This window comes from Aedes albopictus, chromosome 2, assembly GCF_035046485.1.
Source record: "Aedes albopictus strain Foshan chromosome 2, AalbF5, whole genome shotgun sequence".
Lineage (NCBI taxonomy): Eukaryota > Metazoa > Arthropoda > Insecta > Diptera > Culicidae > Aedes > Aedes albopictus.
In genome coordinates this window covers 157,047,521-157,072,158 of record NC_085137.1, presented here as the reverse complement: position 1 = coordinate 157,072,158, position 24,638 = coordinate 157,047,521, and the positions used below count along the sequence as shown (strand labels likewise).

The 24,638-nt window shown below is 45.8% G+C and overlaps 1 protein-coding gene across 1 annotated transcript; it reads right to left on the bottom strand.

Moving 5' to 3' along the window:
- Positions 1 to 15,238: 15,238 nt before the first annotated feature.
- LOC109423604 (uncharacterized) lies at positions 15,239 to 21,824 on the bottom strand. Its single transcript, XM_062847826.1, has 4 exons — positions 21,456 to 21,824; positions 19,361 to 21,400; positions 18,424 to 19,280; positions 15,239 to 18,262 (listed from the first exon to the last, which is right to left on the bottom strand). The coding sequence occupies exons 2-4, from the start codon at positions 20,328 to 20,330 to the stop codon at positions 15,239 to 15,241; spliced, it is 4,851 nt and encodes a 1,616-aa protein (XP_062703810.1). The 5' UTR covers positions 20,331 to 21,400; positions 21,456 to 21,824.
- Between the last annotated feature and the right edge of the window lie 2,814 nt (positions 21,825 to 24,638).

The window sequence follows — 24,638 nt, the reverse complement described above, 5'->3', positions numbered from 1 at the left end:
ATTTTCTCTCTTATTTATTTTTTCAGAACATCTTTGCTTATCATTACCGTTTGACCAATAATTAACGTCATGCTGATAATGTTCAATTGCATTCAATACAGCCTGCACATGGTTTAAATCTGGACAACGCAGACAACGTCTCATAAACGAATATCAGTTTCAGACATTGGTCCAGATCATACCTTGTACTTATGGTCGTAATCAATATTTGCCAGTTCTCAGCTGCTCATCAGCTGTGGTGACCTTTCTGACACCGAGCTAGGCAATCTTCGCAGGAGATAGTCGTCATACAAGCTGTATAGAAACAATGTACAAATCTAACGCTCCTTTTTACGGTCACGAGAGCAACAGCCGTTCATCTCTGGACGCCAGATGGAAAAATACTGTATTATGATCGATCCATTATCAGCGTTTACGCTGCTGTAGTAGATGCAAGCCGTTTAAGCTGTTTGTTATGTCACATATTGGGAAATACTACTTGTTAAAGATTTGTAGGTTTATATTTAGATGTAGTGGCTTATCTCATTGATACGACACACCCCCATTCAAGATTATGATTTACATGTTATCATTGCGGGATAGGTAGTGAGTAGGTGATTCATAGTTTATATTCACAGGACTTCCGCCAATCGAAATGTTAATACAGGATGCAGGTATTTGAGGTATCCCGCCGGCAAGAAAGTTCGATAAACGGGAGCAATACGAGCAGCAGAGTAAACCAGTGTAGTGAAATGTAGTGTTAACCTACTGGGTATTAAGCGTAATTCAGATACCATTGAGACCTATTAGCCTCTGCTCAGCAACCTATTCCTACCTCCGTAGTGAGCAACCTTATGGAAGATCGGGTAACCAACTCCACTGGAAGCTTTAAACGTAGGCTGACGGGGAGGGGCCGGGGTGGTTTGGATGACTGCTTCTGCAGCGCTGAGCGTCTCTTCTCCAGGAGGAGCGGCTCATAACAGCGTCTGATTCTCATGTTAGGGTCGGCTTATCGACGTCCGAGTGCTAGACAGGACTCTAAGTTCAACTGTGTACTATGCGATCCTTCGGAAAGTAGGGGGTACATGTTCGCCGTAAAAAGGCATGACAACGAAAAATCAGCAACAGTATAATACAAACCGAGACCAACGACAACGGCCCCTACGAACGAAAAGAACTTGCGATTGGAAACTCGGCACGTGGAACTGCCGGTCTCTCAACTTCAATGGGAACACCCAAATACTCGCCGATCTACTGAAGGACCGCGGGTTCAGCATCGTAGCGGTGCAAGAGTTTAATTGGATAGGATCTATGGTGCGAACATTCAGAGGTAATCATACCATCTACCAGTTCTCAGTTTGGTAACGTATTAACGTGCCTTGCAATGGAGTGATCCATTAAGTTTCGACACGGGGCATGTTTTAAACTCATTAGAGTCGCCCTAGGGAGGCGTTAGGCCAAAACCCTCCCCTGTCTGCAGCCCGTGCCGAGGGCGCCTACGAAGACTGGTACGCATGGGGACAGCTAGTTAGGTTTCTTAGGCGTTGTGTTGGTGTCGGGTTACTTCACCTCCACTACCCAGTCCTCCTTCACGGCTCCCATGAATTACCAGACCACGGACCCCTTATCATAGTAGGTGGTAATGGAGATTCGGGATTGGATTATTTGGATAGGTTGAAGAGTACAGTCCCTCAAATGCGCGCGTCAGAATGGATTTTTTGAAAGGTCACTCCGGTCATGGCCAACCAGCTACTGAAACTTTGCTGTCCAACACCTTGGAGTGTGTTTTGCCTCCAAAACCCTAACAAGTACCCCCTTTCGGAGGCTTGAGCGTAATCCCAGGGGTTTTTCAAGTTTTTCCATTGTCGTGGCACATCCACTATTGTTTTCTAGTGTATTTTTGGTGCGCGGGAGAAAAAAGTCACACATACTGCAGCCTATACTTTTCTTGCTGTATGTGATCTAAAAAACCCTATTTCTTGTGCTATCTACGTTATGTCTCTCTAGTTTCGTTTTTGGTGTTGGTTACTATCTGTTATATTTCATTTTGTAATTTGCATTCCTTAAGGAAGTTTAGTAGATTGGTTTCACATTCATTCGTGTTGTTGTATATGCTTAGATCATATATCTTGTATTTCCGTCTTTTGTCATCGTGTTGTGGGCACATTCTTATGAGGTGGTCCAGAGTTAGTATCTCATTGCAGTAGTTGCATTTTGGCTGCGGCTCCTTATGCAGTAGGTATCCGTGTGAGAGCCATGTATGTCCAATTCTGATTCTAGTAAGAGTCCTTTGCTCTTTTGTATTCTTTCTGTCTTTCCACAAGATTGTGGTAGGTTTACTTTGTCTGAGGAATGAGGTGCTGGACTTCCTCCATTCGTACTCATTCGCCCATATTGCTCGTTCTTTGAACCAGTTTATTGCATCTTTTGCAGGTACTTTGTCGTATGGTAGTCCATTGATTCTTCCTTCTTCCGCTGTTTTATCCGCTGTTTCATTACCTTTGATGCCCACATGGCTGGGTATCCAGCAATATATTATATCTTTTCCTCTTGCTTCGTTCTGGATCATTTCGATCCATGGGTTTGACGATAGACCTTTCCTAAGCGCTGATATGCAGCTTGCGGAGTCCGTGAATATGATCGTTTTTTCACCACTATTCAATGCCATTTTTGTTGCAGTTAGTAGTGCATAGCTCTCTGCTGAAAAGATTGTGTTCATTTGGTTTAGTTTTATTGCTGTGTTGGTGTTTCCGCTGTGTACCCCACATCCGACTTCGTCATCCTTGACAGAGCCATCGGTATAGACCTTTGTGTGGTTTGGGTATTTGTTTATCGTTTCTAGGAAGACTTGTTGCGCTATGTTGCGCTGTTCTCCCGCTTTTAGTTTACTAGTTGTGGATGTATCAACCTTTACTTTGGGTTCATACCATTTCCTTCCCAGTGCATTGGGTCTTCTCTCTATGTTTGGTAGTTTTTCATTCATTATTTCTAGTGAGAATTTGTTTGCCCTTTCTATCAATGGCTTACCTACATCTTCCGTTATGTCGTGTAGTTCAAGCCATTTTATTGCCTTTGTGATTGTGTTAAGTTTGATGTGGAGGTTTAGTGGTAGCATACCAGATTCTGCCAGTATTGATTCTACTGGGCTGGTTCTGAGTGCTCCTGATATTGATCTGATTGTCTGATTGTATGCTGGTTCTATTAGTTTCCAGTTTTGTTGTGCTCCTTTCGAGTAGAAGTGGGCACCGTATAGTATTTTGGATAATACTAGGGATTTGAATACATTGAGCATTGTGGCTCTATTCGCTCCCTTGTATCTTCCACCTATAACTTTAATCATGTTGCACCTGTTGTTGATTTCTTTTCGTAGTTCTCTGCAGTGTTGCTTGAAATCTAGTCTTCGGTCTATTGTTACTCCTAGTAGCTTCGCATAGTTTACTTGGAGGACCTTTTGTCCCTCTATCACTATGTCCGGTATATTTTTGCTGTGCTTGTATTTATTGCAAATGTGCAGTACTTTTGACTTTTGTGGGGCTATAGTGAAACCTCTGTTTCTCGCCCATTGATATATTCTTGTTACTTTCTTTTGTAGTTGTATTCTGACTTTGTACTTGATTTCGCCTATTACAATGATAAGATTGTCGTCCGCATATACTAGGATTTGCACATTCTTATTGCTTTTCTTGTGTGTTCTCATTATAGAGTTCATTGCTATGAGGAACAGCGTTACTGATAATACTGCTCCTTGCGGTATGCCGTTCTCTTGTGTCTTGATATCTGATTTTTGGTTGTTCACTTCTACTTGGAATTTTCGATCCGAGAGGAAGTCTTCAATGTATCTGATCATGTTTCCATCAATCTTCCATTTTTGCAATTGTTCGATTATGGGTCTTCGCCAAGCCCTATCGTATGCTTTGGATATATCTAGCAGAGCTACCTCTACATGTTTACCATTTTGTATTGCCGGTGATATAATTCCTTCGAGCACCGTGAAGTACTCATCTGTACTTTTCCCAGGCCTGAAGGCAAATTGGTTTGGGTTTAGTACTAGTTTTTCTTCAAGTTCAGTTATTAGTCTAGTGTTGACCATTCTTTCTAGTACCTTTCCCACACAACTTAGGAGTGTGATAGGTCTATAGTTCTTAGTATCGTGAGGGTTGTTGTTATCTTTTGGGATGGGTACCACTGTGCCTACTTTCCAGCTTTGTGGTATGCTCCCCTGTGTCCATATTTTGTTGTACTCTTCTAGTAGTGTGATTTTTGCTTCAGTTGGTAGGTGTCTCAGCATCTCATAGCTTATTTCGTCATTGCCTGTGGCTTTGCCACTTGAGTTTTCTAAGGCATTATTGAGTTCCTCTATTGTAAACTCTTTGTTGTAGTTTTTGTCACTAGTATATAAGAGGTTTAGCTTCTTCCTCTCTTTATCTCTTTTTATCTTTTTGAAGTATCTACTATATTGGTCTGTGGCAGATTGATCATAGTAGTGCTCTGCTAGTTTGTTTGCTATTTCTGATGAGTCTTCTGTTATCGTTGAGCCATCATTCAGTATTATGTTTTGCTTCCTTTTTTTCCCGCTTAGGGCGTGTATTTTGTTCCATAGTGTTTTAGAGTCTGATTCATCTTTATCAAGTGATTTGATAAAGTCTTCCCAGCTCTTTTTCTTTGATTTGCGTATTAATCTTGTTGCGTTGTGTTTCGCTATGCGGAGTTTCTTAGCGAGAATTCTTTTTGTGAGGTCTATTTTGGTATGATTGATGAATTTTGCCAGGGCTATACTTCTTTGCTTTACGGCTTTGGCCACTTTATTGTTCCACCAGGGGACTTTTTGTTGTCTTTTTGTGTTTATTTTAGGGATACTCGCAGTGGCTGCTTTGTGTATCTCCTCTGTTAGCATTTCTATTGAGGTGATTGTTCTCTGTTTGATGCTCTCATTTACTTGTGTTTGGAATACTTCCCAGTTTGCTTTAGGATGATCCCATCGTGGTTTCGTCTCATCCTTTTTGTATTGTTTCTTTTCTGTTATTATTATTGGTAGGTGGTCACTCCCTCTGCAGTCAGTGTCCACTGTCCATTTTATTGCTTTGCTGTTGTGTGATGTTATGGTAAGGTCTACCACTGACATACATGTGTAGTTTTTGCTTACCCTCGTACTTTTACCATTATTCAGTAGGCATAGGTTTTGTTTATTTATTAAGTGTTGGATCGCCATTCCCCATCTATCTGTTTTGAAGCTGCCCCATCCTGTGCTGTGTGAGTTGAAGTCTCCCAGTAGCATAAATGGTTTTGGCAGCTGTTTGATCAGTTTTGTTAGCTCAGCTATTAGTTTTGCTGGTGTAATTTTCCTTGGTGGGATGTAAATTGATACATATGTCATTTTGTTCTTGCCGAGTGTTCTGCATGCTATTGCCAGTGATGCCACATACACAGATTTACCTAGAATTACACAGATCTTTTCCCATTTTCGCCTACAGATATCTGTGATCACAGATCAAAGATTTTTGCAATAAAAAAGATTTTTGAGATTTTTAAAACAATGACAATCATTTTCGTGAAAAAAGCCTTATTATAATTTTCAGGTACTCAAATTAAATAATAGAAATTCAATGTTTTAGTTGGATGGCCTAGGCCAAGCCTCAGGCGCATTGTTTTCAACGTTCTTGTGGTTTCTGAAGCTCTTCATATGCAACCTGGGAAAACACTGGGAAACACTTGACGTTATTCTAAGAACATTTTTTTCCGTTTTTTTTAAACAAATTGTTCAAAAATATTCGGTTTTGGAGACATTAACCTATCACAGATTTTTACTAAGATTTTCTGAAATTTCCTACAGATGAAAAAGATTTTTTTGACCAAAATCACAGATGAAAACCGAAAAAAATGTGGCAACACTGGCTATTGCTTGCAGCTTTGTTTTTAGTTTAATTTGTTTGTGCGGTGTATTCTTGTCTATTGCCAGTGCCACTCCATTTTTAGATGCATTGGCTCCAGGTAGTATGTACCATTTATATCTCTGTTGGTCTAGTTTGTCTACGTATTTGGTATCATCAAATAACGTTTCCTGTAATGCTAATATTTTTGGGTTGAGCTGGTTCACCATCAGCTGCAACTCCGGTATATTCCCTCTTAGTCCACAGATATTCCATTGGACTACCGTGTTGTATTCGTCAGTGTTTTTGGGGTTAGTTTGTTTTCTATTCTTTCTTCTAGTGTTTGGTGTCTCCACCTTTCGCCTTTTGTTGTCTTTCGACATGCTAGTGTGGGTCCTTTTCCGGGACTTGTTATTATTGTTCGTTCCATTTTGTGTCATATTGTTAGATTCCATGCAAGTTTTTGGTGTTATGTAGGTAAATATTTGTCCATCGCACTACACCTACCTCATGCGATAAGGGCTGCTTACTGCAAGGTTCGCCCTGGTGCCTTGCAGGCTTCCGTTAGCGACTTCAATGTTTAGAGACCCTCCGCCATTCATCCTCTCGGCACGGAAAACACACCTTAGGATTGGGTCTTGTTACTATTGTGTTTGGAGACTGTTCATCCACGTTCCAGTTTCCAGTTCCAGTTCCAGGTGGACTTTGGTTTCAGCGAACTTTAGGGGACCAGTTTTTAAATGATAAGATTGGGTTTTTAAAGTTCGAATTCATTTATTTATTATTAGTTTCGGATACATTTCAAGGTACATTATTACATTTGCGCTTTCTTTACCTTCTTCAGTTTCTTCTTCTTGGGTTTCTCAGCCTCGCTTGGGATGGCCGAGTCCTCAGTGTCACTTTCTAGTACCACTGTTACCGTGCGTTGCTGGGGTGTTGCGGTCCCTGATGGTCCCGCTACGCCCTCTTACGGTTCGGCCGCTGTTCCTCTCCGGAGTGGTCCTTCTTCTTCTTCTTGTGCAGGATCCGGGCTGCTTGGCCGCTAATGCCCTTTGCGACTGCAATCCTGCGGATAGAAAGCTCCTGTCTCCAGACAGGACACCCCCCCCCAGTGGGTAGGTGTTTTCCTCCACAGTTACAGCACTTGGGCTGCCCCGGACAGCGCCCTGCGTGATGTTTGTGCAGGCCCCCTTGTTCTTGCACTCTTCCTTCGTATGACCGTAGCAGAAACACTTTCTGCATAAAATCGGTCTCGGGACGAAGGTCTGAGTCAGAACTCTCAGGGGGCCCACCTTGACGGATTTTGGTGGCTTGGCGTCAAACGTAAGGACGAAAGTCCCTGCGTTCCCCTTTGCCTCCACTTGCTTCACCCCTTGTGCTTTCATCTCCGCCAGGATCCTAGCCGGGTCCATTTGATGATGCACTTCGATATGTTCCTGTCTTCCAGGATGTGCGCTGTTATGGGGTTCCCGTTGACCGAATCAACTGCCAGAAGGGACTCCACCTCATCCTTGTTCGCTCCCTTCACCACGATCTGGGACGGGTCCCGGAAGATCGGACGGGCTTCTGGTATAGCGATCCCCGCTTCCAACATTGCGTTGTGGACATCAAAGATGTTCAGCTGGGATCCGTTGGACGTTTTCCATACAACCTCCATTGTGGCAGCGTTGTTGTGTTATGATTTGATGGTTCAGTTTTTCTCGTATATGTGTGGTTTAGGTACATGTTTGTTTCTGTGCCTTTCGTATGTACCCAGGTTAGGTACGCATTTTTGGTGCCCACTCTGTGTATCATCTTTCAGGTATGTATTTTTGATTTTCATTTCGTGGAGTACATGGTGTACCTACTCCGGGTATAGTATTTTGAGTATGTATTTTTGTTTGTACCACCAAGAGGCTTTCGTGTCATGGAGCATGCAGTGGTTTCATGATGGAGGTTACCTACTGTGTGCGTCCATTGCACATTTGGCTATGTGTATGATATGTGCACATATCTTGTTGCATTAGTTTCCAATTTAATGGTTTGTATATTGTATGATTTTCTTTCTTTGGCTCGTGTTAGTTGTTCTTGTAAAATTTCGCTATGGTGTCCATTACTTGTGTGCATGCGCGCCACATAATCTGAACTCCTCATATTGTAGGAGTTCGAGGCCTTATGGCCCCCCCTCTCCGTTTGCATGTTTTGATACAAACACCCCACCGGGAACCGCGGGGAGGTGGAGATAGGAGTTGTCGGAAGGATTTCCTGGTGACCTTCTGCCCGACTTTTCCCGGCATACCATCTACCAGAGATTCGGCAACACACGTGAGCTGGGAACAGCTTTTATCGTATGGACGACATGTAGAGATACGTGATTGGTTGGTGGCCGATCGACGAAAGAATGTGCAAGTTGAGGACGAGCCAGGCGAGGACGAGCTTGATGTGGCCCCTCTAGAGAACTGCTGGAGTACAGTCAAAGCATTCATCAACGAGGCAGCCGCGGAAGCACCATCGGGTACGTGGAAAAAGTCGACGAAACGAATGGTTCGACGAAGAGTTCATAGCGGTTTCGGAGGAGAAGAACGCAACAAGGGCGGTAATGCTGCAGCAAGGAACCCGGCAGAACGTGGAACGTTACAAACAGAAGCGGAAACAGCATTGGCGTTGCTGAATTTTTTTCTAGAGGGGGCCCAGGGGGTGAGGGGCGGTCTGTCTTGAGATGGCTTTCAAGCGGCATGGTCGCCCGATATGTGAATATGCAAATCGCCATTACAGGAGGAATGAAAATGACTGTTGTAGATTTGTTCCTATAGTTTCGTAAATTATATGAGTATGAGCAATTCCTCCAGAAAATCTGCAGTGATTCAATCATGGATTCCTCCAGAGATTCCTTCAAGAATTCTAGGGATTCCACCAGATACAATTGTCCTGGGATGTCTTTAGAGGTTCCTCCAGTGATTGTTCTAGTGCTATTTTCGCGGTTTCCTTCAGGAATTTCTCCAGAGATCCTTTAAGGTATTCCTTTAGAGATTTCTTCAGGGGTTTCTTAGATTGCTCCAATTTAGAATTTTTCGGCGTATTTCTACAGGAGTGCCTTCCAGAAGTTCTTTCAGAAAATTTTACTACAGATTATTCAAAAAATAATCCAGGAATTGCTTCAACATTTTGTACAAAAAATCCTTTAGGAGTCCTTCCAAATTATTCCTTCAATACTTTTTTATCCAGAGATTCCTGCAGAAATTCTTCCGGGAATCAGAAACCAGGAATTCTACTTCTCCTGAGATTCACTAACGATTCCTTCCGAAATTCCTCCAAGAATACCTGTAAGATTTGACCCGGGAATTCTTTCTGTGGTTCTTTCAGGAACAATTTCCGGTATTATTTAAAAAATGCCTCCAAGAATTCTTCTTGGGATTCTTTCATTCTTCATGGAATTCTTTCAGAAACTCCTCCCGGAATCAATTCAAGATTTCCTCCAGGATCTATTTGGAGATTTTCTTAGGAATTGCTCTTGAAATTGATTCAGAGATTCTTCCTGGGGTTTCTTCAAAAACTCCTCCTGGAATTCCCTCAGAAATTGATCCTTGGATTCCTCCAGAAATTTGTCCAGAAATTCCTTCAGCCATTGTTCCAGAATTCTTCTGGGAATTTCCAGGAATTTCTCAAGAGATTTCTCCAGGAATTCCTCCAGAAACTCTTTCGGGGAGTGCTCCAGAAATTCTCCCTGAAAGTTCTCCAGTGATTCTTCAAGAAAATCTTCCAGAAATTCATCCAGAGATTTCTCTGGAGATTCTTCCAGGGATTCATTATGGAATTTATGCAATAATTCCTCCAGGAATTCCTCTGGATATTTCTCACGGAATTTCTCTAGAGGTTTCTCCAGGAATTCTTATAGGCATGTCTCCAGAAATTTCTTCCGGGATTCCTCCAGCCATTCCTTCAGGAATTCCTCCAGGCATTCTTATAGGAATACCTCCAGGCATTCCTCCTGGATTGTCTCCAGGGATTTCTATAGGCATTTCTCCAGGGACTCTTCCAGGAATTCTACCAAGAATACCTTCAGAAATTACCCAAGGTATTTCTTCAGCAATTACTCCATGAATTTCTCCAGAAATTGATCCAGGAATTCCTTTGGCAATTCCTACAGCATTTCTTCCAGGAAATTTTCCAAGAATTCCCCCAGGGATTCCTTTAGAAAATCTTTCACGATTTTCTCCAAGAATTGCTTCAGGAATTTTTCCAAAGATTCCTGCGGGAATACTTCTAGGGTTTTCTCCAGGAATTTCTCCAGATATTCCTCTAGGGATCATTTCACGTATTCCTCCAGAACTTAAACCAGGCATCCCTCCAGGAAATTACCAGGAATTCCTTCAAAAAATCATCTAAAGATTCTTCCAGAGATTCCTCTAGGAATACCTCCGATGATTCCTCCGGAAATTCGTCTCTGTAAATTCCTTTAGGAATTTATTCAAAAATTTCTCTAGGGATTCCTTTAGATGCCTCCAGGAATTCTTTCAGGGCTGGTTCCACGGAATTACCCCAAGAATTCCTCCTGGGACTCCGCCAGGAATTTGTCCAATAGTTTCTCCAGGAATTCCTCCTGAAATTGCTGCAGGGATTCCTCCAGGGATTCCTTTAGGATTTCTTTGGGGGTTTGCTCCAGGTATTTCTGCAAGGAATCCTCCAGGAATTTATCCTCGAATTCCTCCAGAGATTCATCCAGGTATTCCAGCAGAAATTGCTGTGGGAATTCCTCCAGGGATGAATTGTTCCAGAGGTCCATCCCATAAATCCTATGGAGGTTCCACCATGAATTTCACCAGGGATGTCTCCAGGCAATCCTTTAACTTCAGAAATTCCTCTAGTGATTTCCCCAGGAGTTCCTCCAGATATACTTTCAGAAATTCCTCCAGATTTTTTTCAGGGATTCCGCTAGGAATTTCTCCACGGATTCTGCCAAAAAAATGTTCGGAAGTTCGTCCAGGATTTCCTCTAGGGATTCCTCTAGGAATTGCTAGGTATTCCTCAAGCGAATTTTTCAGAAATTTCTCCAGGGATTCCTCTCTTAACTACTTTAAGGATTCATCAAGGAATGCATCCAGGGATTCCTCCAGGCATACTTTCTGAAACTCCTCCAGGAATTCCTACAGGGTTTACTCTACGCATACCTGCAGGATTTCCTCTAGGAATTTCTCCAAGAATCCCTACAGGGATTGCTCCGGAAGTTCTTTCAAGGTTTTCTCCAGAAATTCCGGTAGTGATTCCTTCAGAAATTCCTCTCGGGATCTTTTCGAAAATTTATTCAAGGACTTGGTCAGAAATTTCAGAAATCCGTCCATCATCTTTTCCAGGGATTCACCCAAGATTTTTTTCCAGAATTGAGGAATGCCTCCAGCACTTTGTAAATATTGGAATTCTTGAAGATAATTTCAGAGGGATACATGAGTCAGGAAATCCTCCAAGAAGTCATTCAGGAATTCTTTCACAATTGTCTCCGAGAAATCATCAAGGAGTTCACCCACAGATTTATTCAGGAATTCATCCATGAATTCCTTCAAGAATACCCTCTGCAGCCTTTGAAAAGGATTTTCTTCCGAAAATTCTTCCTGCGATTCTTTCAGAAATATATCCTGTTATTCTTTTACGGTCACCGTGACTTACTTCAAACATACAAGTACTTCAATGCTAGAAACGCTTTTAGACGTTTCTATGAGAAATTCTTCAGGAATTCACCCAGTGATGAAACTAATTATTTTCGTATTCTGTAAAGGTTTTTTGGGTTTCGGAAACAGTAGGTTGTTGGCCTGAGGTCCCCTATCCCCCGTGGTGGGGCTACCACCTTGTTGTGAAAGACTATCGAATGGAATGACACAACCTCGATGAGCCCCGGAAAGCTCTTAAGGGAATGCGCACACAACAAATAAATCCCAACACAAACTGATCATAGTTAACAAATTTATTAACTGGCCATCATTCTCCTACTCCTGACTGGTCCTCCTATCTTCAATGCCCTTACGATTTCTCTTGACAGCTTAATACTAAGGTTGCATTGCTTTACTCACTGCACTGCAGGGCGCGCCCTGCCTTCCACCGCTACCCCACTGACGTCCTGCTGACTCACCATCCTGGCTTCGTCGACGCTCACACCGGCTTGACTGACCTGCTCTTATCGACGCTCTTACGTCGTGTCTTGGTTACCACCGGGGATGCTGCCTTGTTCCACTGTGGCCGCGCTTCCAGCGACCTATGTGAGGCACCGACGTTGCTGACCAATTCGGCCCAGCAGCCCTCTCTTCTGGACGTGTGGCGATGGGATTCGATCGCCCTGTTCGGACCGACGACGCTTGCTGTGCTGAACGACACGACGAAACTGCAAAATGGAAAACAAAAGCCCTACGGCACCAGGCTATTAGCTTCCTGCGTGTCACGTGGAACGGCAGATCGACTTACTTCCAATGGAAGGCTTTTGCTGTCTTCTTCTTATCGATTGGCTTCTTGGCTGGCGATGCCGGAATGAGATGCACTCGCACTGGTGTTCCGTTCGACCGTGAAACGTGTCGCTTGCAAATTAGTTTAGCGCAATCTGGCCACTAGTCGTCCGTCTAGACGAAAAAAAACTGTTTAACTTTCATTCTGCTCAAGATCTGCACTTTACTCACATTTGTCGAAGCTCACGTGTCGATCCTACTCTCGCGCTTTCAAAATGGCGACGCTTACAATAGCTGCGACTAGCGTCTTGCCGTCCGGGGAAATAACCTGTCATCAAGATGGCCATTAGCTCATTACAACTTCACCGGCAAATTGCGCATACCTTGATCTGGGAAGCTGGCTGCTCACTTCCAGCAGCGAAATTTCTCGCACCGCACTCGGATTTTGATTTTACTTTTTGCACCCGCGCACTCTTGCAATTTTATTGCAGGCAAAGTTTTGCTCGATAAAACCCCGCGACAGCTTCGAACTGCTACGTGCGGACGACGAAGTGGGCTAGACGACACTGAATGTAGTGCGATCACTTGATCGTCTTGCCGCCGAGCCCTGATTGTGTGCGTGATGACGCGCTGCGCCGAGGGTAAAGAAAATCCTCTCTCGGTGGTGACAATGTGTGGCTGCAGTATAGCGTGGATGTTATTTACTGACGGCAGCAGTCTCCTCATGTACTTCAATTTCTCCTTCTGCTTCGCTGTCGACGCTCTATCGTGCGAAGATGTGACGCGGCTATTTGAGTATGTGTTGCTTTTTTCGCGATCGTTGGTGGCTATGTCCAGCTGCTGCTTCGGTTGAAGGGTGGAGTGTGGAACGTATTCAGGGGTTTTCCAGTTGCGATGTGCGGAGCAGTGTGCTTAATGACTTATTTAGGGTAACAATGTTTTCTTGATGGCTGATCAGTTAGCTTAACTTTAACAAAATAAACTCAAATGTAACACAACCTTACCACAGGCGCAGAGTTTTTTGTGAGCGCTGACAGGCAGCTCACAAAAAACTCTCAGACTCACTTCCACAAGAAGTCGCAGAGAGACTGGAGCAGATCTGAAGATTATCGCTTGAGTAGACCTCAAGATGTTGATAACTACAGCAAAACTAACAAACGCGAACCTTGTTGTTCGCCAGATCCAAAAGCTCAAAACATAATCAAAACAAACATAACGGCAGCGAGTCCTGCCAAAGGTGATCTGAACGCTCACAAATGAGCAAATGTCTCTGCGCTAGTTCTTGTCCCATCTTCTGTGCTATGCCGTTCCTGTGGCAAAACACTCAGTATGATCTATTCTAGTTTTAAGAGCTACAATAAAACTGAAGATCAAAACATGTAACGAAAATTACGGCTAGTGTTGGCTAATATATGAACGTTTACAGTGGATGTTGTCAGTCACGATTGAGTAAAGGTCGGATTTGGTCGTCCTGAATCACTACGAGCCCAGAAAGGAGGTTTTACCGCGCCCCCCGGTCGCGTTGCTTTTATGGAAGTTTTTCGTAGTGACCCCCATGCAACCGACTACCACTTAGTTCAAGACCTGTGCCTGGAAGTTTGTCAATGTCACTCGGTGGGATTCTCCACAGCAGTTTTGGTGCCCGATCGGATGACCGGCGGCGTATCTGCGAAGCTGCAGGTCCTTCAACTCCGTGGTCGACTACCAAGGGTCCCTCACTGTCTGGCGGTTCGTTGTGTTTGAGGTTTAGACCGTGAACGACAGATGATTCTGATGTTTTGGTCCACTGTGCTGCAAGGAACGGCGAGGTTTCGCTTGATGATCTTGGTCCTCTAGCCAATGTCGTAAGACGTGTTTCGGTGGTGCGTAGGCTCGTCGTTAACAGCTCCCTGCTCGCTGTCTGCATAGCTTGTCCGTCGATGGCATTTGGCGTCACCTTACTAGCTTTCGGAGTCCCAATCTCCCTCGCCGGCTGTGTCCTCCTACCTTCGCTGTGCCGACACTTCTGTTGGTATTTGGGGCCGTCCTCCAACTTTCAGGGTTCCAATCTCCCGAGCCCTCCGTAGGCTTCATGCAGTCGCTGTTTATGGCATTTGGAGCCTCCCTACTCGCTGAGTTGCTTTCAGGGTCCCAATCTCCCGAACCTGCCGTAGGTTGTGGTCTTATTGCGTTGTCTCAATTTCCGGTATTTGGAGCCTCCCTACTCACTGGATGGTTTTCGGGTTCCCAATCTCCCTCGCCCGCCGTAGGCGCTGCTACATACTCCTCCTCTCCCAGTACTCCCAGGTGCGATTCCGCTGCGCCCGATAGTGGCCGTAAGCTTCAAGCCGCGTCGAACCGATTGTTGGTCGTCGATCTCCGACTCTCCACTCCTCCTATCCAGAAGCCAGCTGGTGTACTGCAGAGATCCCTGCTCTCCGTTTCCAAAGACGCAGGGTGCGATTTCTCACGATCGCGAACGGCGCGCGGTACACTTCTTGGCGCGATAGAAGTGTTGGTGTACCGCTGATTCTCGCTGCTGATGAACCGTTGTCTTGACCGCATAGCGTGTTTTTACTTCTTGCGAAGTTCGTAGTCGACAAACGAATTTGCGTACATAGCTGTATAATGGTCAAGGTGGAGAGGTAGTTTATGAAAAGTTGTTGCTCATCACACCTGACTGTGGACGCTCGACCTGGTTTGGGAGCTCGACTGGGATCTAATCCGTGTTCGCCTAGGCTCCGTTGTCAAAGAGTGCCGCTGAACGATGAACTAGACTCCACGGCAGAGACGATTCTTGTGCGACGCAGCACCGTCAGGGTCCTCCGTGTTTCCGGAGCGCGTTGTGTTTCTTCTTCACTGCGTTCCTTCTGCTACCCTTGGGCGTTGTCTGGTTTCTCGGTCTGCACCATGGAATCTTGACCGCTTCGCGTATTTTGGTGATTCTCCGAAGATAATTCGTAGTTGACAGCTGTTGCTGTTTACATAGCTTGTGGAAATACTTCGTTAATCTGCCTTTATGTCCTTGGCATGATACTGTCCTCGCTTGCCATCCTTCACGTCTTCCAGCACGTAGAGATTGCTTCCTAGGATCTTCACCACCGTCGCCGGAGCGAATTTGGAATCGAGTTTGCGGTTGATGTGATCCACCTTGGAAGACTGAGTGAAGGTTCTTCGCCAGACGAGATCGCCAACCTTGAAAACGATGTCGCGTGTCCGCATGTTGTACCGCTGCTTAGTCTTCTCGTGGTTGTTCTTTATACGCTGAATGATGAACTGGTGAATGCGTCGAATCGCCGATAGCCGTACGTCCTGCGCCACTTTCGGATCGTCGGGCGTGTTCAACTCCTGCTGAGTATACAGATCAGTGTGCAGTATCAGCTCCCTACCGAAGTTCGCATAGTGCGGGCTGACTCCGGTCGCCTCGTGCTTCGCTCCGTTGATGGCTGCTACGATCGCTTGCAGGTTTTCGTCCCAGCCTCGGTGATCTTCATCCAATAGGGCTCGTATGCAGGTGATGAGGACTCTGTTCACTCTCTCGGCATTGTTCACCATCGGACAGTAGAACGCAGTCTTCATGTGAATGATGTTATGCTTGGCGATCAACGCTTTGAAGGCAGCCGACAGAAACTGCTTCCCGTTGTCCGAGAGAATGATCCGTGGTCGAGAGTAGCGTAGGAAAACGTGCTGTTCTAGGAATTCCACCATTTTGACGGAGTCCGCAGATCTCATCGGATGAACGACAACGTATTTCGTCACCCAGTCCACTACGACGAGCATCACTGTGTTACCGGCACGAGAGCGAGTGAAAGGACCTACGAAGTCGACCGACACCAATTCCCAAGGTACACGGGCAGGTTTGGGACCACCCATGTTCGGCATCATTGTTCTGTTCGGCGCTTTGCTGGCTTTGCATGTCTCGCATCCCCTCACGTACCGTGCGACGTCCTCCATCATCTTCGGCCAGTAAAAGTGGTTCTGCAGCTTCTGCCAAGTCTTCTGGAATCCGAGATGCGCTCCTGATGTCGAGTCGTGGAACTTCACAATCACTTCAGCTCGCTGGTTGAGCGGGACTACCTTCCTCCACCGGTGTGTCAGCGCGCCTTCTTCATTCCTACAGCTGCAGTTCTTGTAAAGCTCTTGGTTCACCAGGCGGAAGTCTGGAAACTTATCCCCGTCTTGCTGCACTCGTTCCGTTAACTTTTGGTACCACTGATCGATGGAAGCATCCGCAGCGAAGACTAACGTGCTGACAATTCTGGACAGAGCATCCGGTACCGTGTTGATTTCTCCCTTCCGGTATTTGACGTCGAAGTCGAAGGCGTTCAATCTGAGTATCCAGCGACTCATGAGTGCTGTAGGGTTCTTCATTGATCTCAGATAGCTTAAGGCAGAGTGATCGCAGTGTACCGTGAACTTCGTGCCTTCTACGTACCCTCTGAACTTCTCTATCGCCCGGATGACGGCCAAACATTCACGTTCTGTCACAGAATACTTTCGCTCTGACGAGGACAGTTTCTGGGAGAAGTAGGCAATAGGATGTTCTTTCCCGTCTGTCTCCTGCGTCAGTACCGCACCAATCGCTACATCGCTCGCATCGCACGCAATGGCAAACGGTTTCGTGTGATCAGGCATCGCCAGGACTGGTGCTGCTACCAAGGCTGATTTGAGTTTCAGGAACGCGTCTTCTGCATCTTTCGTCCACCGGAACTTGGTTTTCGTCTTCGTCAGCTCTGTCAGCGGTACTGCGATTCTGGAGAAGTTCGCAATGAACCTGCGGTACCAGTTGCACATTCCTAAAAACCGCTGTACCTCCTTCCTGCATTGCGGAGCTGGGAAACGCACGATGCACTCAATCTTCTCCTGATCTACGTTCCATCCGCTTTGATTCAGCACATATCCCAGGTACTTCATCTCCTCCAGGCAGAACTTCGACTTTTCGGCGGAGATCGTCAGTCCAGCGTCCCTTAGCCGCTTTGCCACTTCTTTCATCAGCTTGATGTGCTCGTCAAAGGTGCGTGAGCAGATGATTATATCGTCCAGGTAGTGGAATACGTGAGGTTCCAGATCGGCGAAGATGTGCGTCATTAGCCGTGCCAGAGCCTGACTCGCTGTACACAGTCCGAAGGGGACGACCTTGAACTGGAAGTGACCTCTTTGCGGGACTGTAAAAGCTGTCACCGGCCGGGATTTCTCTTCCAATGGCATTTGCCAGAAGGCATCTTTTAGGTCGATCGCCGAGATGTAGGTGCATCCGCTGAGGTTGTTCATGATTGCCGATATCTGTGGGATGGGATACCCCTCGTTAACCATCACCGAGTTAAGGTGACGGGCATCTAGACAGACACGGTACTGACCGGTCTTCTTCTTCACGGCAACCAGCGGATTGTTCCACGGTGAGAATAGTGCTTCTTCTATTACGTCGAGCTCCAGCATCCGGTTGATCTCCTTATTCACCTCGTCGAGAACGTACTTGGACATGGGATAATAGCGCTGTTTCCTTGGCTTCGCTTCTCCAACGTCGATTCGATGTACATAACGGTCTGTTCTTCCGAGTCTTCCGGGTTCGGCCTTCGGGAAGTGGCTTATGGCTTCGTCCAGTATCTGCTTCTCTTCTTCTGACAACGGTTTCATGGATTCTTGTTGCGGCGCGACCTCCTTTTCAGCATCCAGGTTTATCGTGCAGCACATAGGTTTAATGCTAAAGGCGTTCCAGAAGTTCACCCCGAAGATCACACAGGTCGGCAACGTGGGAAGGAGCAACATCGACACGACTTCATTTTTGTTGTTGTAGGCTATCGGCAATCGGGTGTACGATTGTATGCGATGCTCAGTTCCGTCTGCCGTCTTGATGCCTCCTACCAGAGCTATTTGCTGCAAGCCTAGCTCCTGCGCCATCTTTACGTTGTCGCCTCCTAGAATCGAACAGTTGGCACCGCTGTCGAGTAATCCGGTAACTTGTTTCCCGAGTATGTCTACCACTGCGTGCGGACGATTGTCGTTGTCGGGGTTGATGATCAGTGAGTTGATCTGAACTAGGTCAGGAATTGTAGAGGGATCGTCGAATTGAGGCGAGGATGTCCTACCCTCTGTTACTGGCTCCCCGCTTGCGCGTTTCCCGAGCGTTGAAGACAGGTCGGGCAACTTCGCAACGAGAATCCCTTTTGTCCACAGCGATAACAGAACAGTACTGCCTGGGGTTTGGCGCAGTCCATGAACCGGTGTCCCCCTTCGTCACAGTTCCAGCAAATCATCGCCGCCGGTGGATCGCGAGCATTGTTTGCTTCAGGAACTTGACGATGGTTGTTAGGATTGTTCGCTGGCATTTGTGGGAACTGTTGGTTGGGCGACTGTCTTCCTACTGCTTCTCGACGGTCGAATCTCAGCTTCAATGCGTTCACCTGTTGTAACAGGACTTCCATCCGCTGATCCATCTTTTCTTCGTCCTGCGACACTTGTTCTGCTTCTGCACCGTAGGCTGTTTGCGAACTGCTCTCTCCATAGCTGTGAAAGCTTTCCGTTTCCAAGGCGTGGACCTTTCCAAACCTTTGGAGCGGCTGTTGTGGCTTCGATGAGCGTAGCGAAGAGTTCGGTGTAGCCAGCGCTGGTTCAATCAGTGCCCCATACGGTAGCGAGATCCGTCGCTGATGATGCTGTAGTTTCCGGAGTTCGTCTAGTTCCTTGCACGCCTTCACCAGCAGACGTATGGAATGGTGTGATGCGGCAATCGGAGCGTACGTTGAGTTCATGTTCTTCTTGATGATGAATAGTTTCTCTTGATCTGTCACCGGCGGATCCACGTATTGGAAGAGAGTGGATATATCCTGGTAGAATTTGGAGAACGGCTCTTCTTCGCCCTGCAAGCGGTGGTATGCTTCGGCCCGCAGAATGTAGGCGTAGCTCGCCGGCAAGAATTCTTGCCTGATCAGCCGCTTGAAATCGTCCCAGGATACCAACTCTCCCGACACGTAAACACTGCTGTACCAGTTGAGCGCGTCGTCCAAAAGCAGATGTTTGACGTTCCTTAGAAGCACATCCTCCGTTACTCCTTCCGATGCAGCGAAAATTTCCACACGTTGCAGAAAGGTGTTCAGCGACGACCCATCCTTCTCGCCCTTATATCTGAACGGCCAGTTCTTCTTTCTTCTAACAGCGGTCTTGGAACGTGTTCTTGCGGCCTGTAGTTCAGCTGTCGCAGTAGATCGGCCCGCAGTTGGTTGTAGTCACCTCTCGCATCAGCTTCGCCCGCTTCGGTTCTTATCGGTTCATATGGCGGTGGTGGAATGCTGCTGCCCATTGTTGGTTCTCGCCAGCTGGAGTTTTTCTGCGCTTCAAACCTGTTGTTCGGGACGACTCGCTGACCAACCGCGCTCCAACCTCTTCCTCGCGTGGTACGCATGGCTTCCAATGATGCCGCGCCTCTCTCGTTGTCGTGGAGTGTTGAGCTGTCGCGTTGAGGTCTAGCTGCTATCGGATCGGTCATTGGAGACGCTGCATGTCGCTGTTGTCGCTCAGCGTGGATGATGGACGCTTGATTCGATGTACCTGAATGGTTGACTGGATTTCCATTCTCGTCGAATCCTAGGAAGTCTCCTTCAGTCACGGTCGAAGATTGTGTGGTCCCTTTTGGAACTGCACCGGTACTGCTTCTGTTGGCACTGTCACTGTTCACTGGTCTGGCACTTTTCTTCGTTCTTCCTAGCGCATCGTCCACATCTTCCAGGGAAAACTGCACTAAAAGCGCCACGGCTGCGTGTGTGTCGAGGAAAGCTACCGGTGGATCCACGATGGATAGTCTGTCCCGATAGTGCACTAACCGCGACCGTAGTAAACGAACTGCTGGGAGATCACCGCGCTTCAATGCTGCTTCCACTTCGGGTATTAATTCGCGCACGCGAGATTGACATTGACTGATATTGTCCCCCACATCCATAACGTGGGAGGAATTGTCGTAAAGTATTCCTTTTATCTCATCTTCCTGCATAAGAGCACGCAACCGAACGGCTCTAGCCCTGCGAGGAAGTGCTCCGAGATTGTTTACGTGGCGCAAGGCCAGTTCGTAACTGATCTCTTCTTCTGACAGGCTTGCTGGATCCATGATCCAAAAGGTCTTAATTAGCCAACTAGACAAAAACTAAAAAAGTGGTAGGTTCTACAAATGTGCTACAAAATAACAGAATTGTGCTACAAACAGAACACAAATTCTAAATCTACAAACCACAAACTAAAATGGTTCGTTTTGTTGGGCGCCAATGTTGTGAAAGACTATCGAGTGGAATGACACAACCTCGATGAGCCCCGGAAAGCTCTTAAGGGAATGCGCACACAACAAATAAATCCCAACACAAACTGATCATAGTTAACAAATTTATTAACTGGCCATCATTCTCCTACTCCTGACTGGTCCTCCTATCTTCAATGCCCTTACGATTTCTCTTGACAGCTTAATACTAAGGTTGCATTGCTTTACTCACTGCACTGCAGGGCGCGCCCTGCCTTCCACCGCTACCCCACTGACGTCCTGCTGACTCACCATCCTGGCTTCGTCGACGCTCACACCGGCTTGACTGACCTGCTCTTATCGACGCTCTTACGTCGTGTCTTGGTTACCACCGGGGATGCTGCCTTGTTCCACTGTGGCCGCGCTTCCAGCGACCTATGTGAGGCACCGACGTTGCTGACCAATTCGGCCCAGCAGCCCTCTCTTCTGGACGTGTGGCGATGGGATTCGATCGCCCTGTTCGGACCGACGACGCTTGCTGTGCTGAACGACACGACGAAACTGCAAAATGGAAAACAAAAGCCCTACGGCACCAGGCTATTAGCTTCCTGCGTGTCACGTGGAACGGCAGATCGACTTACTTCCAATGGAAGGCTTTTGCTGTCTTCTTCTTATCGATTGGCTTCTTGGCTGGCGATGCCGGAATGAGATGCACTCGCACTGGTGTTCCGTTCGACCGTGAAACGTGTCGCTTGCAAATTAGTTTAGCGCAATCTGGCCACTAGTCGTCCGTCTAGACGAAAAAAAACTGTTTAACTTTCATTCTGCTCAAGATCTGCACTTTACTCACATTTGTCGAAGCTCACGTGTCGATCCTACTCTCGCGCTTTCAAAATGGCGACGCTTACAATAGCTGCGACTAGCGTCTTGCCGTCCGGGGAAATAACCTGTCATCAAGATGGCCATTAGCTCATTACAACTTCACCGGCAAATTGCGCATACCTTGATCTGGGAAGCTGGCTGCTCACTTCCAGCAGCGAAATTTCTCGCACCGCACTCGGATTTTGATTTTACTTTTTGCACCCGCGCACTCTTGCAATTTTATTGCAGGCAAAGTTTTGCTCGATAAAACCCCGCGACAGCTTCGAACTGCTACGTGCGGACGACGAAGTGGGCTAGACGACACTGAATGTAGTGCGATCACTTGATCGTCTTGCCGCCGAGCCCTGATTGTGTGCGTGATGACGCGCTGCGCCGAGGGTAAAGAAAATCCTCTCTCGGTGGTGACAATGTGTGGCTGCAGTATAGCGTGGATGTTATTTACTGACGGCAGCAGTCTCCTCATGTACTTCAATTTCTCCTTCTGCTTCGCTGTCGACGCTCTATCGTGCGAAGATGTGACGCGGCTATTTGAGTATGTGTTGCTTTTTTCGCGATCGTTGGTGGCTATGTCCAGCTGCTGCTTCGGTTGAAAGGTGGAGTGTGGAACGTATTCAGGGGTTTTCCAGTTGCGATGTGCGGAGCAGTGTGCTTAATGACTTATTTAGGGTAACAATGTTTTCTTGATGGCTGATCAGTTAGCTTAACTTTAACAAAATAAACTCAAATGTAACAACCTTAGGTATAGCTTCCGGTGGAGGAGCATTTCATACTCAGCCGCTGGATGCCAGAACAGACGCTGTTTAAGCTGCACCTCCTTGGTGAACAGACGCTCGAGACGTACCTCCTCAATCTAGCTGAAGTCAGAAGGACAAGCTGCACTACCAGCTAAGCACACAACTCCTAGCTGGCCATCTTTGTCATCGCTTGACCCGTGGAAGCATAAGGTAGGAACATGTCCAGAGCTATGTTGGACGCTCTCCTTTTCGACTCACCATTTTGCAGCCCAGTGATGACCCTTTCGGAATTCTCCCAGGGTTTCTTCCCAAAATTTCTCTAGAAAATGAGCCACGAATCCCTCTAGGAATTCGATCCTAAATTCCTCCAGACATTTCTTTCTGAACACATTCCAGCTATTCGTATAAAAATTCCTTCAGGTGAATTCCAGGATTTTTCCAAAAATTCCATCAAAGTTCTCCGGAAATACCTCCAAGAAGTTCCTCAGGATCCAGGTTATTTCAAGATTGCTAATAAGCATAGACAAATTGGATGATTAATTTTACTGAAAAAACTCCAGTTAGTCATAAAAAACATTATTAGCATTAGCATTAGCATTAAGCGAGTCGCACTAATTCGTAGGTGGTACAGTCCTAGACCGCTGTTATGAGGGTTGCCCCCTTCCCGTCTGAACCAAAGCACAAAGATTTGGGACTAATCTCTGACTCTTGGACAAGACTGACGCAATCCTCCAATGGTCGAGCACTGTCCTGGCCACGTCCTTGCGACTGCTGAGGAATGTGAAAGGATGGTTAGTTTTGGACACCTATGAAAAATGTAGACAACTCTACGATCTCTCAGGCCTAGGTGTCACGGGAATTTGGGTGTTGTTAGTGGAAAGGTAAACTCCAAAGGATACGCTTGGTTAACGTTCAGGCACACCATTGTTAGACTGCTTCGAATCAGTTGTCTGCCCAATTCATCCTCGTCATCTTGTTGGCATTTGGTCGAATTACTAGATTCTTTGGTTGATAATCTGAAATATAAAATAATATTAACATCGCACGTCAAATAAGCTACAAATTAGTGATACGCTCGCCACACTGCCCAAATTCGCATAGTCGATGTAACCACCAACGTCTGCTCTGATGGGAAAACACGATTTTATATTTTTTCCGGATTTACATATGCACAGATTATTTAAATGAAATAATCTGTCAGTTTCGTGGATTACAGCTACAAAAAGTGAGCCGCAATGATTTCAAGATGTTTCATGTATTTTTTTTTGCATATTAAAAACGTGTACGTCAGTTTATGCGACCATTCAGTCGTTTTGATGGATGATTACACGGATAAGTTGACGTAACAACCGGATTGCTATGACCGTTATGTTAGCCATTACGGTACCCGTTTTCTGAACACGTGTTAGATTTTATCCGGAATGTCCGGTGTTCGTGCGTTAAATTCAAATTCAAATTGATAGTGCGGTCGAGCGTATCATAAAGCATGAGCATCGTAGTAAGGTTCACAGTTGGTCGGCTTTAAATCAGACCGGACCAACTGTTTTTGTGGGAAAATGTCCTCCAAGAAATTGGGATATCAAATCATGTGCATTATTTCTTGAAATACTATGATTCCTTGGCTTATCTTTACCTGTCCAAAAAATCTCCTAGTCCAATTTGACTTTACGCCGACCATTTTTCTTATTTCGTTGAATGTGTGCAAAATACCGGAATTAACATTAATCCCCAGGCCCTGCGATGGATCCTAACGGCTTCTTTAAATGCACCTTACAATTAAGGCAGTCTATGTTGAAAAGGTTATTTTATGCCTTATCCAAAATATGATTTTGTACGTAACTATTTATGAAGAAATACCTTAGTAATATTTACAACTTTTTGAGATTTACTTGATAAACTGAAACATTAAGTGTCACCCGTGGGCCTTATTTATTTTTCTCAAATTCGACAAATTACGAAATGTTTCGAGATTAATTTCATTTTAATAACCTCTGAACTAAGTTTTTACAATTAAATTAGTAAACATCAAAAGCTCATACACCCAACGCCTAATCAGATAGATATGGATTTAATTTATCTAAGCTTTAGAGGATGGTTACGACTGGGAAGAAATGTTGAACAGAATTAAAACGGCTATGCCAAACTAACCGTTTCACTTCTGTTAGACCGAAAAGCCACAGCAGTTCAGACCCAAATTAGATGCGCGAGCAAGTGCGCGAGCAATCCGTGCCGCTGAAGCAATTATGATATTTACAGCGGTACATAGTATTTTAAAAACATCGTGCCGCTGCATCGCGCGAGCAATATGCACCTCAAAAACTTCTACTCAGAAAAATGCACTTCGTAAAATTACTACTCAGGTTTCGTCGATTGATCAGGACCCATGTGTGTACTTTTATATCTCGGTTGACGCAGTGATGACGGAGGTTCAACTGCTTTACAATAATACTTCTATTACGTTCCATCGAACTCCCTCGACACAGATTACAACTCACTTCAATCATGTATAATTGCATGCTAAAGGCGAAACTGGAAGCATTTCCTCATTTTTATGTTTTAGATTTTTAGC

Excerpts from the sequence above, each read along its gene's own strand:
- LOC109423604 (XM_062847826.1), bottom strand. The coding sequence starts at position 20,330 with ATGGATCCAGCAAGCCTGTCAGAAGAAGAGATCAGTTACGAACTGGCC. Across the intron at positions 19,281-19,360 it reads AGAAGAAAGAAGAACTGGCC|GAGTAACGGAGGATGTGCTT; the intron begins GTTCAGATATAA and ends CTGCATCGGAAG. Across the intron at positions 18,263-18,423 it reads ACTGCGCCAAACCCCAGGCA|ATCAACTCACTGATCATCAA; the intron begins GTACTGTTCTGT and ends GACCTAGTTCAG.